Source organism: Mixophyes fleayi, chromosome 7 (assembly GCF_038048845.1).
Source record: "Mixophyes fleayi isolate aMixFle1 chromosome 7, aMixFle1.hap1, whole genome shotgun sequence".
NCBI classification, from domain to species: Eukaryota; Metazoa; Chordata; class Amphibia; order Anura; family Limnodynastidae; genus Mixophyes; species Mixophyes fleayi.
Genome location: NC_134408.1, coordinates 80,304,710 through 80,323,519, shown reverse-complemented (window position 1 = coordinate 80,323,519; position 18,810 = coordinate 80,304,710). Strand labels below are relative to the sequence as shown.

The window sequence follows — 18,810 nt, the reverse complement described above, 5'->3', positions numbered from 1 at the left end:
AATACGAATTATATTTCTTAGCTTAAACCAGAACTACCTTTGCAAGGAGTTTTTTGAAGATAAGAGTCATAATTAACGTTATTAAATGGTCACATTTTCCAGACTACCCTGACACCCCCCTTGCTCCCCTTTTAAGGTGGTGGTTCAAGAAAAATGGAACACAAGGAAAATAGTAACATGCAGAAAAGAAAAAAAAATACAGAAATGGAAGTTGAGAGGAATATTTGCTACTGTCAACAGATACCTTCAATATGTCTTTGTTATGAACAGGACGTTGGTTTATAAAGATAAAACTCCTTTCTGGGCTAGAGAGACCAGTTAATGTGCTGTCTGCTTCTGGGGTTGGAAGGTATCCATTAATAGAGATCTGTTGTGATAATAAGAAAACATTTTTACAGATTCTTACTTATGCCATAACACAATTCAAAAATAGAATAATGGGGCTTATGCAATTGCTTTGAAATGCCTTTAATGCACACTGTACAAAATAATTAGCCTAATGGGTCTGGGATATATTGTACTATATTAATAAACTACTGCAAGGCACTAAGATTAGGGCCCCTCAACACTGGAGCTCCCAGATATGTACAGTAATTGGAACTGAGAAATACAAGAGTAAGTATCTTCTACTGCCAGATTCTTATGAGTAGTCAAATCACCAAGCTTTACAAAGTTTGTTAGTTCAAAATTAATATAAGTTAAAAGTTATACAACGTCCATATGTTATGCATACATACAGAAATGCAGCAAAATGTGCTTAGCAGCCTCTCTCAGAGTTCTGCTGTTTCTCAGTCTCTCTCAGGATTCTGTTCAGGTAGACTACCCGGTATACAGTTGCATCACTGGGCCCTTCTCACCTCTTACCTGAGCAGTTGGTCTGTTGAATGCAAGCTTGTACAGGGGTGTCTCAGATAGGTGCATAACCACACACCTTTTGCATTTTGAGGGGGGGGGGGGTCTTCATTAATATGTGGCCAAGTATTACTACCTAGCCCAGTGGTGGCCAATCCAGAACTCTCGAGCCGCATGCGGCTCTATGAGTTTAGAAATGTGACTTCTAGCTGGGAGTAACACACAAGCACAGCGCACTAGGTGCTAACAGCGGCAGAGTTGTGAACATCTGACAACTCAGCTGATCAAGAGCAGCCTCGTAATGTGAACTGTTCTGCATAACGCAGGGAAGACACGTTATGACAGGCAATCCAATCAGCATGCAGTTTGCTCTCCCTCCGGCCTATGCATGAGCTCCAGCGCCTGTGTGGAAGGTGTGACAGGCTGATGGATATGTAAGGAAATCTGATGGCATTTGGGGAGATCTGTTGGAATGTATAGAAGTTTGATTGGCTGTATGGGGCATCATCATCAGCTATTTATATAACGCCACTAATTCTGCAGCGCTGTACAGAGAACTCACTCACATCAGACCCTGCCCCATTGGAGCTTACAATTCAAATTCCCTAACATATACACACACACACACAGACAGAGAGATAGACTAAGGTCAATTTTAATAGCAGCCAATTAACCTACTAGTATGTTTTTGGATTGTAGGAGGAAACCGGAGCACCAGGAGTAAACCCACACAAACATGTGGAGAACATACAAACTCTGCACAGATAAGACCATGATCGGTAAACGGGAAGTCTGATGGCATGCCAGAGGAATGTGGGTAGATCTCATGGCATGTGGGGAGGCATGTAAGGTATGGTGGAGATGTAAGGTAAATGTGGGGAGGTCTGATGGCAGGTGGGGAGGCTGATGTGTATGAAGTGTATGTAATGGGGATGTGGAGAGATCTGATGGGTTTGTGAAGAGGTCTGAGAGGCATGGACGCCATTTATGACTTTTTTATTCCCACTTCAACAGTTCATTCCAAAGCGATTGTGGATACAGAAGTAGTGTGAGCTACTGTGAAGAAACAATAAAGTACCCTTTGAACCCTCCTCCAATGGACACGCAGCATGGTAAGAGCAGTGCAGTGCTGTGCCGAATTAATTATTATTTTTAACATTTTGGCAATGTTGAATATCTTCTCTTTCACTTAGCAAGATATTGTAAATGATGTTATAATTTCAATGTATGTGTGTACAATATATATGCGCATGTTTATACTGTGCATATGTATATGCACACATATATAAAGTTTAAAGTTGGTTCTTTGCTGTATCTATAGATATTTATTTGGCTCTTATACTCTGAATGGTTGGCCACCCCTGACCTAGTCTATTATCACAATATGCGTATGTTTAATTATATGAGTATTATAGACTATTTGTTCTAAAATATAAATGCTATTATATCCATAGTGCAAAAAAATATTTTGCAATTATTGCAAATGTTATTAATTTGTTTACTCGTTTCCCTTTGATAACACAATCTAAGTCTCATTTTAGTCTTAGTTTTTTACTGCAACACTCTTTGGGGGCACATTTATGATGTAAAAATAAATATATAAATGGCAGTGTAGTTGCCTTCTTTGTTATGCCAATTATAATATTATCCAAATACAAGCACGAGAGCTGATTGAGGTGATTTTGGGCAAGACATTGGGAATTATTTTCTTGGAAAAGATGCCCATAGAAAGGCGAGCCCCAGGCAGAGAAAGAACACCCACCCCTACACGCCAGTGACAACCGGGTATCAGCAACCTCTATTTTCTATCTCGGGGCCTCTGAGGGTGAGTAGCCAAGACCATCCTGAGGGGGGATAGTCCTGGGGAAGGAGTATAAATCTAAACTGCAAGAAGCCCAGTTATTAGATCCAGATCTGGAAGGGATGTGGGCACTAGCAGATAAGTCATATAAGACTGGAGTGGAAGAGGAATGTGCTTGTTTGGACGGGTTACTGTAGAAGGTGTCCAGCCCAGATCATAAAAACAGGTTGGTAGTCCCACCCGAATATCGAGATGGGTTCATAGCTCAGGCCCATGGGGAAGGGGGTACTGATCACCGAGGAAAAAGGAGAACACGAGCCAGGCTCAGACAGCAGTTCATGGAGGAGGGCAGCATAGAAAGCAGGACATTGATGACTGCGTGATGTTACTCTCAGTAGTCCTTGTAGGAGTGTGCAGAAGGATTCCTGCAAGAAGCCAGTCCATAAGCAGACGTAGACTGGGGAAATGAGTAATCCCAGGGCAGAAGGGAACTGTGGAAGGTGGAGGCGTAGCCAGGCAGGACCCCAGACAACCAGGGAAAGGCATTCGGTAGGGCTCTCAGACAGTTGGGCTCAGAGTAGCTACTGGAGCAGTAGACCGAGACATCCCGCAGAGGCTCTGGGAATTGACAGGTGCTAACAGGTAGCTGGTGGTAACAAGAATATAACAAGGTGCAACAAGTGAAGGCTGGAAGCTGCAAACAACCCAGCAGGAAACTGGTTCATCTCGGTGGGAGACCGCATAAAACCTGCAGTAATGTCTGCAGAAGAGACTGAGGCTCAAGTTTAAAAAGTGGGGAAGGAATGTGAGGAAACGGGGTGCTACTGGACTGAGAACTTTGTATTCATCACCTGTTTCTCATGGTTTAATGTCATTTTTAATCCTTAGCCCAGTCTAAGTATATACACCAGAGCATCGGTGTATTATGTGTATTATTATTTCATGTTATTAGGTACATTTTGCCCTTGCTATTACCTGCAATATTGTGTGTAGTATAAATATAAAGAATATTGCCATACTGTGTGAAAATAACAGGACAGAAGCAGTCATTTTGCTAGTGTAAGCTAATGTCATTACCATTTGTCTCAAATGTCTATTGTTATGAGGGGCAGTTTAGATTTGGTTTGTAATCAGAATAAGGTCTGAGTTAACTAGCTGACAGCTCATATTAATTAGCTAGGTCAAAAGGTAATCTGAGAGGTAATGAGATTAGAACTTTTAAATGATATGCAATGTGCCTCCATAGTAATATATTGGGTGAAATAGCACTGGAAAATGTATCAATATAGATGTTATTGTATCAAAATGTATCACAGATTCAGCTGGCGTAACACTGCTGATACAATGTGTCAAAAGTCTTATTGTTTCATGTAAGCATGCAGTGTTCTTCCCTGCTGTAATATTGTAACCCCATGTTTAGTGTATCCAGCCAAAATCGCTAATTGAGTTGAGCCATTCTACTGTACAATCAAGGTAAGAGGGATGGTATGTCTAGCAGCTGTAAGGGGAAGGTTTGAGACATTTGACCCTACTTCCTGTGTATACAGGGAAGAATATAGGGAGAGCAGAATGTCTAGCTTGGAGGATCTTGGTGTACAAGACATCAGCGAAAAGGACTCTGGGCCAGGCATCGTGGTGCCGCTGGAGCGAACCCTACCAGGACAGGGTCGATGTGAGCCAGTAACCCAGGCTGGGCGACACCATAACTGTTTTGCTAATCGGTAGTGGTAATATTGCGGGAGGACAAGACTCTGAAAGAGACCAAGATTATTACTTTGGAGTGCTGACTGCAAGAGGCTGCTGGAGGATACATGCTACCATTTATCCTGTATCTTGTGAACGTCTTGTGGTGTCGTAATAAAGTCTTATTTTGGATATATTCTGGCCTACCCGAGTGAGTTGAATCCCCCAGAGGGTAACTGCCATCCCAGCTAAGGGTGGTATCCTCACACACAACAACCCTGATCCATAGGATGAGGTCAGGAGTACCAGCCCAGGTACACCAGCAATGGGGTACACTCGCAGCGTCAGTTACCCAGAAGAAACCCGGTACTGGATGCCGGTAAGGAGTCCAGTGGTGGCAGCATTTATAAGCCCCTCCTACTGCGGTTAGAGGGCGCATTTGGGTTAACAAAAGGGGAATGGTGCCAAAGTAAGCCCAGCTGGTTCCCAGCAACAACAGACAGGGTTGCATATGCGGTCCATCCTGTCGCACACCTCCTCTAAAATAAGTTTTATTTACACAAATATCATTTTTAACAGTTTTACATCAACGCATATCTTTTCTTTTTAACAAACTGGTCTCTTCATTATGTGTTTTCTTTAATTGATTTATAAGTCTTTTATAGGAAGGGCCTTAAATTCCTGTTTTCTAGATGGTCTTTAGAAACTTAATCAACATTTTCTCCATACTTAATTTTATCAACCCTGGTTTTGACACTCTGATTGCAAGTTTACTGATAATCCCTCTCTCTAAATTAGGGTGTCAATTTGTCTATCATAATCTTCTTGTCTTACTTTCCTCATTATTCATCACAGTTGCCCATATGAGATGTCTTGTATTATGGTTACTAGAACTGAATACTTATTTATTCCTATCAATACCTTTAAAGAAGGTCCTGGTGTAAATCTATTGATAATCCTCAAATTTTTACAAATGCAAAAATTAAATATTTTCTTTTAGCCACAGTATATTTTTCATTTAGAATTACTTTTCTGTAAATACAGAACATTATCTAAATCTTACTCCTGTCCTAAACAAATAAAACAAGGTAATCTATAGAGCATTACCAAGGTCGCTCCGAGTGGAGTACCATCAAACACAAGATTTAAATGACATTCGGAAATACGAACACCTATAAGACAACTTCACTAGGGATTAGCATACCTTTGCATCATCACATTGGTGTTGAACAGAAACCATATTGCTCACAACGGCAATACCCAAGACGGACATGAAGGCCATTTTGTGATCTGATACTTTGGCCTTTTGCCAGATTACCACCTATAACAAACAAAAATTGGTCTGAATTATGACTTTTAAATAATGATTAAACATACACATAAAGTAAAAAAAATATCAATTGTACCCTTTTAAAAAAAGAATGAAACACTGTTCTTTGTGTGCCAAGTGATCTCTCTCTCAACTCAATAATTATATGCCCAGATGGGCAGTGCGTTTCAGGATGTCCATATTGTCAAATACATTCATCACAACTCTATCATGGACTTCTGAAGTAAATTCTCGGATGTGGACTATACACTTATGGACTGATGGACTTTGTGAACTGGTCCAACTTTCCAGGAGACTCACTATGGACTTAATTTCACCTGGATCTTATATAAGCCAGGTGGATTATATCGACACAGCAATAGTAGGACGTGGCTATAGCGGCCCACTGAGAGCGACCATATAGAAAATATTTGCAACATATATTGCAGTTACAGTGGCGCACACAGGGGGGGTTTCTGAGTCTCTAGAAACCCCCCCTGCGCTAACTAAGGGGCCACTGTCCTATACAGCAGCCGCGGCGCTGTCAAAGAAGCGTCCGCGGCGGTGCTGTATTGTATACAGCACCGCCGCAGACGCTTCTTAGACAGCGCCGCGGCTGCTGTATAGGACAGCGCTGGCAAAACGGAGCTGCTGCGCATGCGTCTCTCTCTCGTGTTTTTTTTTTTTCCGGCCGGCGGGGAGAACCCCCCCCCCCCCCCCCCGACAATCCTCTGTGCGCCCCTGAGTTAGTGTTTCTAATCTCCATAGGTACAATGGTCTAGTTTAATCTAATATGAGACTCATTTACTCCTCTTGTTTCAGCTGTGCCCTCTTCCACTTAGAATGAAACCTCTCTAATGAGCAGGGCCCTCCATACCCTTTGTTTTCAGGTCTGCATTTATTTTGTCTGCCTTTTATATCCTTGTTTTATGTATGTACTGTTTTCCCTACTGTACGGCGCTGTGGAGCATTGTGGCGCCTTACAAATCTACGATATTATTATTATTATTATTATTATTATTATTATTAAGACAGCATTTGAGCAAAACATTTTGAGAAGATAGAGAGAATAACTTCATAGGACACCCACATAACCCAATTTTTCATAATTGAACTTGTTTATGTTTATTGTACATTGCACCCTCCCCTGTAGACAATTGCAATAAAGTGATCAGAACAATGGAATACAGAGCAAGTACAAGACTTCCAACTGTGCAGTTTCAACTTTTGTGCAGCCAGTTCCAGAGTAATATTTATTTAGTTTCAGTTGTCCAAGTGGAAATTTAGAAGTGGTAGTATAGAAAATGTTATTGAATGGCATTGGAAGTTTTACAATTAAGGCAGTAAAAGAAGTGGCAGTATGGTGTATTACAGTATACTAGCCCACTTCAACCACTGTTTAGCATCCCAATGGTTGCTATTGTCTTGCTATCTAAAGACTACTCTGTTGACCACTGCACTTAAATAAAACTAAAGCCATCTAAAAAAAAAAAAATCAGCTTAATCAGATGATATTTCTCTTATTTTAAGCAGTGGAAAAAAAATACATAGAAATGATTTTACAGTCACTGTACTGTCCATACCACTCAAACCAACAGACAAATCGCAGACCAACTCCAGGGAACACTGTATTCGTTGACTGACTCCACCACTATGATGTGACTTAGCAGGATTATTTATTTTTAAGGACAGTTTAAAAGTAGATGTGAACATTACTCACCTTCTGCCAAAACTTGTCTTTATGTTTCCCTGCTTACCCTTCATATACAGTAAGCCCACTTAATAACTTCTTGCATTCCTAAACTACTTACTAGCTATGTGTACAATATTGTAAGCAGTATAGGGCCTAGTTCTATATTAGTTGTTCGATAAAAAGACCATATGCCATCTGCAAACCAGTGGTGCTGAACCTTTTTAACCTAGGAACCCATATCAGAATGCCATTTGCTCTGGAAAAAGTGTCCTCAATAATATTTACTAAAAGTGGCCCCAAAAACTATTTCTGTGACCCTGGATTTATGAGCATTTTGAGTACTGACCCTTCCACACTGTATTTGGTCAATAGGGACCCCATTTCACTTGCACTTGCCAGTGACATTACTGCAGTATGTTCCATTTGCTTGGTCAAAGCAAATTAATCTCATATTTTCTATAGATATCTAGCAGGTAATGGACCTAAACTGTAGGATTCTGGACTATTACCTTGGAAATATAAAAGGGAAATTGAACCAGGTCACTTTGAATTAGCTTTGCAACATGATCCAATCCAAACAGAATGGGAAGGCAAACTATTGGAAAGTACATAAGAAATTCAGAAATTTGTAAATACTGGTAGCCTTTGGGGTAAGTCACAGATAAAATAACTTTCTAAAAGATTGAGTCTAGAGTCATGGTTTGGATTGTAAACCAAAATATTATCATCTGAAAATTATTATTATTCAGATTACTTTTAACAGTTAGTGATGCATGTTTTCAGCTGGAAAAACTTCTTAATGTATTAATCCCATCAGATGCCAGATGCTGTACATATACGATAGCTTGGTGTGAATATCTCATGTCTGAGCTACCGTATATTTATGTGTGATGATGACGATCACTGTGACTGCACTTGTCAGCACTAAATGATCCAGGCTGTCCGCGACATTATAATGGTTATAATAATGGTTATGAGTAATAGGATGTCATCATAATGGACACCATTATGATGTCAAGTACTGGTTGTTAGGTTCACCTTAGTTGCCAACACACCGCATTCAAAGTGAGCAATGTGTTCTGTGTTCTCTGGTGGTGGAATGCTAGGTTGACAGATTGTGAGGATCCCTTATGAAGGAAAGCCAAGATTAACTCTCCCCTGCAATGAACTCTGTTAGACATGTAATATGCAAATAGATCTAATAATGTTGGATGTGCATGGGGAGACCAAACAGACTATTCTTTTGTGTCTTCATAATCTAAGTATATGTAGATCATACATATAAAACAGAAGCAATAAAAAACCAAGGTTGTTTGTAAGCCATATTGGTAGGTTAATTGGCTGCTGACAAACATGAACCCGTATGTGAGTGCCTGAGGAGTAGAGAGTTTACACCATAAACTCCAATGAGGTGTGGATTAAGGATTAAAAATTCTCTGTACAGCACTGCATAATATGGTGGATCTAAGAAAATAAACATCAATAAGTCAATAATTGCATCATGCCTTCAGTCAGAAGGAAAGAAAGGTCGCATACAATAAAAACACCCCCAACTCCCGTAATAAAATCAGCCAAGCAGCAAAAAATTCTGTCCAAATTTAAAGTGTGTGCCCACCCGGGTGCTCCGGTTTCCTCCCACACTCCAAAAACATATTAGTAGGTTAATTGGCTGCTATCAAAAATTTACCCTAGTCTCTCTCTCTCTCTGTCTGTCTGTGTGTGTGTATGTTAGGGAATTTAGACTGTAACCTCCAATGGGGCAGGGACTGATGTGAATGAGTTCTCTGTACAGCGCTGCGGAATCAGTAGCGCTATATAACTAAATGGTGATGATGATGATGGGTATCATTACAGCATATCAACAGAAAGAAAACACTACAAAAACTGAAATGTATAACTTTGCTCCAGGAGAAATATTAACATGCTTGGAATAAACATGCATCTATTCTTAGAACATACCAGTGATACAATGAATTGAGAAATTTGACGGACTTGTTGGTCTTTATGTTATATAAACGACATTAAGCAATGTACATAAACAAAATTATTTGCATCTTGAAGTGCAGAAAGTTTTGAAAGAATTCATCAGATAATTTAAAAAAAATGTGCATGTTTATTTTTTCCTTGACCTACGATGATGTTCATTAAACTGGACAACAGTATCATGCAATACCGAAGCAGTTATAACATCCTGATCCCAGCACTAAAAGGGTTACTAAAGAGATATTCACACAAGCACATAACCAGCTGACTAGGTTCCTAGTAGGGCCAACTTGATCTATTGCTTGTCAAGTATTTACCAGAAAGGACATCTGAAAATACAAGCTCATAAACACTAGCATCTGTTGGGTTTTAGCAGTCCTCATGCTAGAGTCTTGATTTCAGTTATAGATGGCTGCTAGATGTATTTCTATGCCCTGACATCTCTAATTGAGCTGGACTCAGAAAGCAAATCTGTTATTTTCCATGAAAGTGTTCATTTCTCAAATTTGTGTCAGTCATCACAGCGGGGGTCACATGTAGAGTAAATTATTATAAATATTGTAGCATTAACACATATTTAACTTTTAATTGGACAAATAGAAACACATATAAATGTGTGGTAACACACTAATTGCATTCATAAATAAATCAGTAGGTAAATGAATGCTACGGTTTTTAAAGAGCCTCCACTAAAAGATCTTAATATATGCTGTCATATTTGTGTGTGTATCATTAGAATGATCATACAGACCTAAAATATGGTAAACCAGAAACTGAAATTTTCAGATGTGAACAGTGCTCAAAGTGGGGTGGTATGTGCCGGTATATACTGCCACTTCTCCACACTTCATTTTAAGCTGCACAAATGCTCTACTATCCTTGGAGAGCATGTCTGCACAAGACATGTGGACTGTGATTCGTTACCCCCCTCCCTCTCTTACCTGATGTGTGTTTGTGTCCGTGTTCTCCCTGCCCTCCCTTTGTGTGTTTGTGAATTACAAGCCACATAGGACACACAACAAATGACAGGTGCCATCCCATATGTGTGGGCTGTAAAAGAGGCAGACTCTCCTACACAGCATGACTGAAAGAAGGTATGTGTGAGGGAAGGGGTGATGTCTTAATATAATGAGCGAAGGTATTTTTTTGTCTGAATCTAATGAGAATGGGGGTGGGATTTATCTGAATGTAATGAGGATGAGAGGTGGGCTATTAATCTAATAGTGTACTATAGGTGGGGGGTAATTATTTAATGGTGGGTACTATTAATATATTTGTGGGGTGATGGTGGAGTATTCAATCTAATAATGGAACCTTTAATTTAATTTAATGCTGGGGTGGTTTGGTGGCTATTATTTGAATGTGTGGCTGCGTTTGGAGATAAGGAAGGCTTTTTATTAAATGTGAATACAAATAATTTAATGTCGGGATGGTTGTGAGAAATAGGTATATTTATTAAATGTAAATGCTATTAATTTATTATCAGGAATGTTTGGGGGGGAGGGAAATAGATTTATTCTCTAAATGGGAAAACTATTAACTTAATTTTGCAGCTGGTTGGGAGGAAATAAAAGCTATTAAATCTGTCCCATAGATTGTAAGCTTGCGAGCAGGGCCTTCTCACCTCTTTGTCCGTTTTACCCAGTTTGTTTATTCATTTACTATGCTTGTCCCCAATTGTAAAGCGCTATGGAATATGTTGGCACTATATAAATAAATGATGATGATGATGTATGCTATTAAATTAACATCAGGGCTGGTTGGAGGGACAACAGTCTATTTATTAAGTGTGAATACTATTAATTTAATAGTTGGGGCTGATTGAAGGGAGAAAAGCCTAATTATTAAACATGAGTGTTAGTGATTTAATGCAGGGGCTTGTTGGGCCTTTTTATATATTTCATGTACCTGTCTTATTTTCCCAAATAAGACACCAACATTCCAGGATACACAAAAGCAGGAACTGAGTTTAAGACACCTGCAGCCGAAGGTAGTAAAAGCTGCAAGAACAGGTAGGAGAGTGCAGGACAGCCAGCAAAGTATAACTTATGCATGAAGACAGGGGCACATGGGCAGAGTGGACAGATAACAGATGATGGAAAGTTGAAGGGTCACAAGGAAGACATAAGGGAGAGGTGAATAAACACAGGAGTTGTGGGATACATAGGGCAGGCAGTCTTGCATTATTCAGTATGTTTTACATTGTACTACATATTGCAAAAATGCATCTAAAATTTATTTCATACTATCAAAATCCCTAAAAGGTTCTGGGGTCCTAGGTGGACCTAGGTTATTTAATTTATTTATTTATTTTTAACATGTCCGTCTACTTGATGTTTTATTTGCCCTTGACCGACAATGTACCCCAAATATTTGGCTTCTCTCATAGCTATAGCACACTTTTCTGGATTAATCCTGCAGACCTCAATGAAGCTAAGACCACCTCAACTCTGGCCAGATCTTACTTCATGTAAGGGTTATAAATCACTATATCATCTAAATAAGTGGCTGCATAAGATGTGTGTTGTCGTAGCAATTTATTCAAGGCCCTTTGGAAGGTGGCAGGGGCCCTATACAACCCAAAGAGTAGGACTTTATGGAAGAGACCATCAGGGGTAGAAATAGCGGTCATTGGCTAGGCTGAGGAAGTCAGGGGAACTTGCCAATACCCCTTTGTTAGATCAAGTGTAATTTGAAATAAATCTAAAGGAACAGAAAAAGGGAAGGAAAGACCTATACCTGTCGCACCAGTGATGGAGAGTATGACCCAATAATATATACTGAGGGATTAAATTTATCCCCAATTGTAAATGTTGCCTGGGGTGCCACCTATACAAGGAGGTTTATATAGTATCAAAAGAAAAGAAAGACAAAATAGGTGCACTACCTCTCTGTTATAAACGGATACAGCTAGCTGTATTGCTCCTATTAGGTCCCAAGTTAAATTGAGTCTATACCAGGCAGTTAGCAAGACACTATTGACTAGAATAATAGATTTCTAAGAACCTATCTGCCGACCCTATTGAACAAAACAACCGGGACCTTTATTCTATATCAATACTCACCAGACGTGGTAGAGTGGTCTTATCATAGACATATTTCTGATATAATTTAGATACCAGCCAGTATAATTAATTACAAATTAGAGCTAGGAACGCATACAGCGAATTTTAATTTACACACATTGGTTTTATATGAATATGTTCTTTTATATTTTGCTTCAATATACAATAAAAGTTAAGTTTTATTGGTCCCATCTCCGTTTATAATAACAGAGAGGTTGTACACCTATTTTGTCTTTCTTTTCTTTTGATATTAGATCAAGTGTAGTCAGAAAGTTACTACAGGCTAAGTTTTCTATTTGTACGTCCACACGGGGCATTGGATAGGCATCGAACTGGGACACACTGTTTAGCCGCTTAAACTCATTGCAGAACCGAATAGTGCCATTGCGTTTCGTAACAATGAAAATAGGGCTGTTCCACTCACTAGTGGATTCCTCAATCACGTCTAGCTGAACCATTTTCTCAATCTCCTTTCTCATGTCAGCCTGGCAGGAAATGTGGTACGGCTAAAGTAGCGCACCCAGGAATGGAAGACATCCCTGTTCCGATGCATCATTTCCTCATTCTGTTTCTGCATAACAGATAAAGCAGGCTCTATGGGCACTTTAGACTTTTCAATGACAGTACTCACTATCCGAGGAGAGGCGTCCTTGTTATACCAAGGTTTAAGGAGGTTAACATTTGTTCCTCCCTTCTCCTTGACAATTGACGGACTCTGTAATTGACAGCTTCTTCATAAAGACCTTGCCAGTAGGTGAAAAGTTTGCTTCCCCAGGTTGTGACAAGGACTATTACCTTGTCCCACAGGCTTGAATGATCGAAGTATCGCACTTTTATCATAACTTCTCTTCTGCCATTCCTGAGCCTCTTTTATATGTTGCTGCACATTGGGCCCCATCTTTCTTAATCTCTCGTACATTTGGAACACAAATTATACCAGATTTGGCTCCTTGGGGTCTTGCTGCTCCCACCCTTCCTTTAACATATCTAAAATACCCCTGGGCTATCCCAGGAACAACAACTCAAAAGGAATAAAACCCTGTTGAGGCTTTGGGTACCTCACAGATGGCAAACTAGGAAAAATGTGTACCAATTTTTTTTCCTGCATCACAGCCTTTCTTAGCATGTGCTTTAATGTGTAGTTAAAGCGCTCCACCAAGCCGTCAGTTTGTGGATAGTAGGTGTGAAGAGCAGTCACCCCTAACAGCAGGCACATGTCTTTCATCAGCTTGGGCATGAACGTGGTGCCCTGGTCCGTGAACATTTCCTTGTGTGTAAACATCAACAGAAGTTCTTTAGCTATGGCATTGGACTTTATGTTCCGCAGGGGAATTGCCTCTGGATATTGGGTCGCATAGTCAAACACATTAGTATATATTGGTGCCCACAAGCAGATTTCTCCAGAGGCCCCACAAGGTCCATAGAAATCTTTTCAATGGGGACTTGAACTATCGGTATTGGAATGAGAGGTGCCTTTTACTTGGGGTTGTGACAGTTTCTCTTAAAAATGGGACATTTTTTCACCGCCATGTGTACCTGGGCCATTAAAACTTGAGCAGAACTCGTTCCTGTATTTTATCTTCCCCTAGGTGTCCCCCACAGACATGTGTATGTGCTGCTTTTAACACTAGGGGTACATGAACCTGAGGAACCATCAGCTGTTCAAACTTCTCACCTTGCACAATACCAACTCTATACAAAAAGCTATTTTTAACAACAAAATATGGTATATCTTCTGCAGGCAGAGCAGCTTTCGCTACACCGCTCACACTTTTAAAAGCATGTTCTAAAGTGGCATCATTAAGCTGGTCACAAGCAAAGTACTGCAGAGAAAACAATACCAGCCAATGCTGCTTTGGACTGTCCAAACTTCCCCCACACATGGATACTTTTGTGTGACAATGGAATAGCATTCTGTTTCAGCCGATCCCAAAGATTGAGGTCCAGATGTTGTGGTTTCTTAGGCAGATCCTTTAAGACCAGGCTTCCGACCGTTGTATCAGTTGCCGGCATGTCTTGCTCACTGAGAACATCTTTAAACAGTAGGAAGTCTACAATAATGAGTGTCTGCAGGCAACAGTGAAGCATGGCAGATGTTCTTTGCAAGTTTAGGGCTACATTTCAGCAAATGGAGTTGGGGATTTGGTCAGGATTAATGGTGTCTTCAATGCTGAGAAATACAGGCAGGTACTTATCCATCATACAATACCATCAGGGAGGCATCTGATTGGCTCCAAATGTATTCTGCAGCAGGACAAGGACATTAATAAACAGCGAATGTCATCAAGATCTATCTTCATCGTAAAGAAGAACAAGGAGTCCTGAAAGTAATGATATGGTCTCCACAGAGCCCTGATCTCAACATTGAGTCTGTCTAGTATTGCATGAAAAGACAGAAGGATTTGAGCAAGCCCAAATCCACAGAAGATCTGTGGTTAGTTCTCAAAGATGTTTGGAACAACGTCCCTGCCAATTTCCTTCAAAAATTGTGTGCGAGTGTACCTTGAAGAATAATGCATTGATGCTGTTTTGAAGGCAAAGGGTGATCACACCAAATATTAATTTGATTTAGATTTATCTTCTGTTCATTCACTTCATCCTCATTCATCATTTATTTAGTTATATAGCGCCACTAATTCTGCAGCGTTGTAGAGAGAAAGCACTCACATCAGTCCTTGCCCCAATAGAGCTTACAGTCTAAATTCATTAACACACACACACAGTCAGACTAGGGTCAATTGTTTGATAGCAGTCAAACCTCCTGCAGCAATTTTTTCTCTTAGCATTTTGTTAATTCATAAAAATAAACTATTATTAATACTTCTATTTTTAAAAGCATTCTTTGCAGCATTTTTTTCCACACCTGACTAAAAGTTTGGCACAGTATTGTATATATAGGTATACACAGATATCAGTGCATTACAGGGAAAACAAATGAGATAAATAGGGACATATACATTATGCCAAGTACAAACTATACAGATATATAAATTACATTTAATTGGTGCTTTTTCCTAATAGGAGACTATCTCCAATCTTCGATTACCAATTTATAATTATCATCAAGAGAAAGGGTAACTGACATATATGCAAACATTACATCCTCAATGCATATATTAGCATAATGATGATATATCTAATATAAATATTGTTTAATAAAGCACTCATGTTGCAATCTTTTCCGATGTCCCTAATCTGAAAAATATATTCATAAATACCAAATAATCAAAACAAAGAGAGACAAGCATCTAATTTTGTCTTTCATTTCGCATATTTTGCATTTGCACAATCACTTGTTTTTAATATTCTGATTTTTGTATAAAATTGATGGTAATTTTTTAATGTATACTAATAAAATTATTTTGTTTTTTACAGCCCTTGAGTGCCCTCTATAGGTATACACTTTTTTTGGTTGTAAGATACTCAAAAGCCTTTATACTCCTGAAATAATAATCTATGTGTGTGTATGGGAATATGAATATGTGAAATTTTGCTAAAGACAGCTTACAATTTGCCAAAAGAGCAGGAGGGTCAGATAAGTATTAAATGAGTGAATGATTAATGCTGAATGAATGGATTAGTACTAAAACATTAATGGTTACATTTACTCAGCAATAAGAATCTTTGAGAATTTATTGAGGCTCAAGACTACTTAGGTCATTTAAACCACTGACTATCATAGAGCAAATATTAAAGACTTTAAAACAATATCTTGGCATTTTGGCTGTCATAAATACATGGTTTGGTTTCAATATAAATGGTTTTCTAAGCCCTGGATAACAGACTCATTGGAGGAATATTGACAATATCAACATTCAAAACACACGTTATAATTGTAGCAATTTGATGGGAGTGCTAGAATATTGAAAAATATTGGAATATAGATTGAATCGAATTGAATTCAGGGATCACATGGCATTGCAGCAATAATTATTGTCACTTATATCACATTATAGTCACTGAATCACTGCTTCTTATTAATATTTTGAGGTTTACCGATCAAGGAATCATTACACTCTATGTACTATTTTTAAAGAAATTACAATAAAGATTCAATAAATGGTTATAAAACATCCATAGGTGTGCCATAATCACTCTCCAATTTATTTTTTATATCATACAATTGACTATTAAATATTATAGGGTACACTTCCTATGTTCTAGTTCATATTAAAACTGTGCAAAAACCATAGAAGTTAACCCAACAGGTATGAAAACCTTGTTTTTATGGGTGTATTAATACTCTGCACAGATGGATCCATTATTTCTTTGATACTCAAACAGCCCCGTCCCGGGTCGGACTGGGCCATCGGGGGACCAGGCTATCACCCGGTAGGTTCCGAGCCTGATCGCTCCCCTCTTCGTTGGTGTGGGGAGCGGAAAAGTTATAAAAAATAAATAAATAAAAATAAAAAATAAAAAAAAAGGAATACTCACGTGACCACGGCGCTCCCTGACTCATCTCTGCTTCGTTCTCACTGAATGTCGGTCGTGGCGTCATCACGCTTGACGTTCAGTGAGGAGCGCCGCAGAGAGGAGTCGGGAAGAAGACAAAAGAGAATTAAGAAGCCGATAGAAAAGGTAAGTGAAGGAACAGAAGCAAGAGTTGAGCATGGCAGAGAGTGAAAAGGGGGAGCGCGGCAGAGAGTGAAAAGGGTGAGCGTGGCAGAGAGTGAAAAGGGGGAGCGCGGCAGAGAGTGAAAAGAAAGAGCATAACAGAGTGTGAAAGGGGGGCCAAACCAGCATGGCACAGGGTGAAGGGGGGCCAAAGCAGCATGGCACAGGGTGATGAAGGTGGGCCAGGAGAAGGGGGGGGGCAGCATGGAGGGTGCAGTGTGATCATAAGGAGGCACAGCATGGTGATGAAGGGGCACAGTAATGTGTGTGTGATGGCACAGCGGACTTGTGGCAATGTAATGTGTGTGTGGTAGGTGGTGGCTAAATAATGGATGCTATTTTGTTTGTAGGATAAAGGTGGGGCAATTTAATTTTATAGTGTGGACTATTAATTTAAGATGGAGTGGTTTGGGGGCTATTAATTGAATGTGGGACAGAGTTTGAGGAGCATGAGATCTATTTATTAAATTTGAATAAGAATTATTTAATGGCAGTGACGGTTGCGGGAAATAGGTATATTTATTATACATAAATGCGATTAATTTATTGCAGGGACTGTCTGGAGGGAGGGAAATAGGTTTATTAAATGGGAATAGTATTACTTTAATGTTGAGGCTGTAGGAAGGCCTAAGTATTAATTGTGGGTCCTATTAATTTAACGCCTGTGCTGGAATATTCTAAATGTACCCATTATTTTTTCTAAATATGGCCCTCAACATTCCAGGATCCAGACAAGCCGCAACTAAAGAAACCAGCAGCCACAGGTGTCTAGTCTAGGAGTCTAGTGCAGGCTTGGCTAACCTGTGGCACTCCAGGTGTTGTGAAACTACAAGTCCCAGCATACCCTTCCAGCAATAAGCTGCTATATATTGGCAAAGCATGCTGGGGTTTGTAATTTTCACAACACCTGGAGTGTCACAGGTTAGCCAACACTGAGATACACGTTTTAAGCATCAAGACTAGTTCCTGCAGATTAGACGCAAATTTAATCCATTCACTGGCTGTTCTGAGGTTGGACCCAGCTTTCTAGTACCAACGCTTTGCCCGCTACCTGAAGCTTTGGCCATTGATTGGCCAGGGGTACCATCCACAGCAACACTGTTCTGGAGGCAAGAGGTCAGGGGTACCAGCAAGGGGGTACACTAGTAGCGACAGAAGGATGCGGTTCTGGATGCCGCTAAGGAGTCCAGTGGTGGCAGCAGCTTAAGCCCCTCCTAGTGCGGTTAGAGGGCTCATTTGGGATAAAGACGACACTGGCATGGCAAGCTCAACCAGTTCCCAGCCACACAACAGACAGAGTGGCAGAGGCGGTCCATCCTGTCACAGTAGGCCTTTCGTGTTTGAAGCAAAAACAATTGTATATATTCCAAAACATATTTAAGTTAGACTTGTTTTACTGGAGTTGTTGGCGATACTCTATTCTTAGATTAGGCAGCATCCACATTTGGTGCTCAAAATGGTTTAATATTATCTTTTCAAAACCCACAGTATGATCAAAATACAGCAAAAAAAGGGACTTGCTTCTACATTGGCCCTTTTGTGTTCATTGGTTTCAAATGCAATAAAGGATTGCCTCCATATCTGCACTACGTAGTCAGTTTTAACAATAAATATACATTTTAAAATATTAGCTTAATAAATCTTTAGTTCATGATTAATTATGTTTGCTACTTCATGTTGAGCGAATTGCTCTTTAAATGGATGTTATTTTAAAATAAAAACAATTTTAGGAGAATAGCTAAAATAGTCATATATTGGTCTGAAACGATAACTTGGAATCAAATATAGATGCATGTGCAAGATAATG

At 39.6% G+C, this 18,810-nt stretch overlaps 1 protein-coding gene across 4 annotated transcripts in view; it reads right to left on the bottom strand.

Annotated features, from left to right (window-relative positions):
• PMS1 (PMS1 homolog 1, mismatch repair system component) overlaps window positions 1-18,810 on the bottom strand; it is a 276,036-nt gene that overhangs the window by 69,348 nt on the left and 187,878 nt on the right. For 3 of the 4 annotated variants that reach the window (XM_075180034.1, XM_075180033.1, XM_075180035.1), the window contains exons 6-7: window positions 5,541-5,657; window positions 245-367 (exon numbers count right to left, since the gene is read on the bottom strand). In XM_075180034.1, the coding sequence (XP_075036135.1) occupies window positions 245-367; window positions 5,541-5,657 (240 nt within the window). The remainder of the gene's footprint in view (window positions 1-244; window positions 368-5,540; window positions 5,658-18,810) is intronic. The other variant, XM_075180036.1, reaches the window with a different exon arrangement.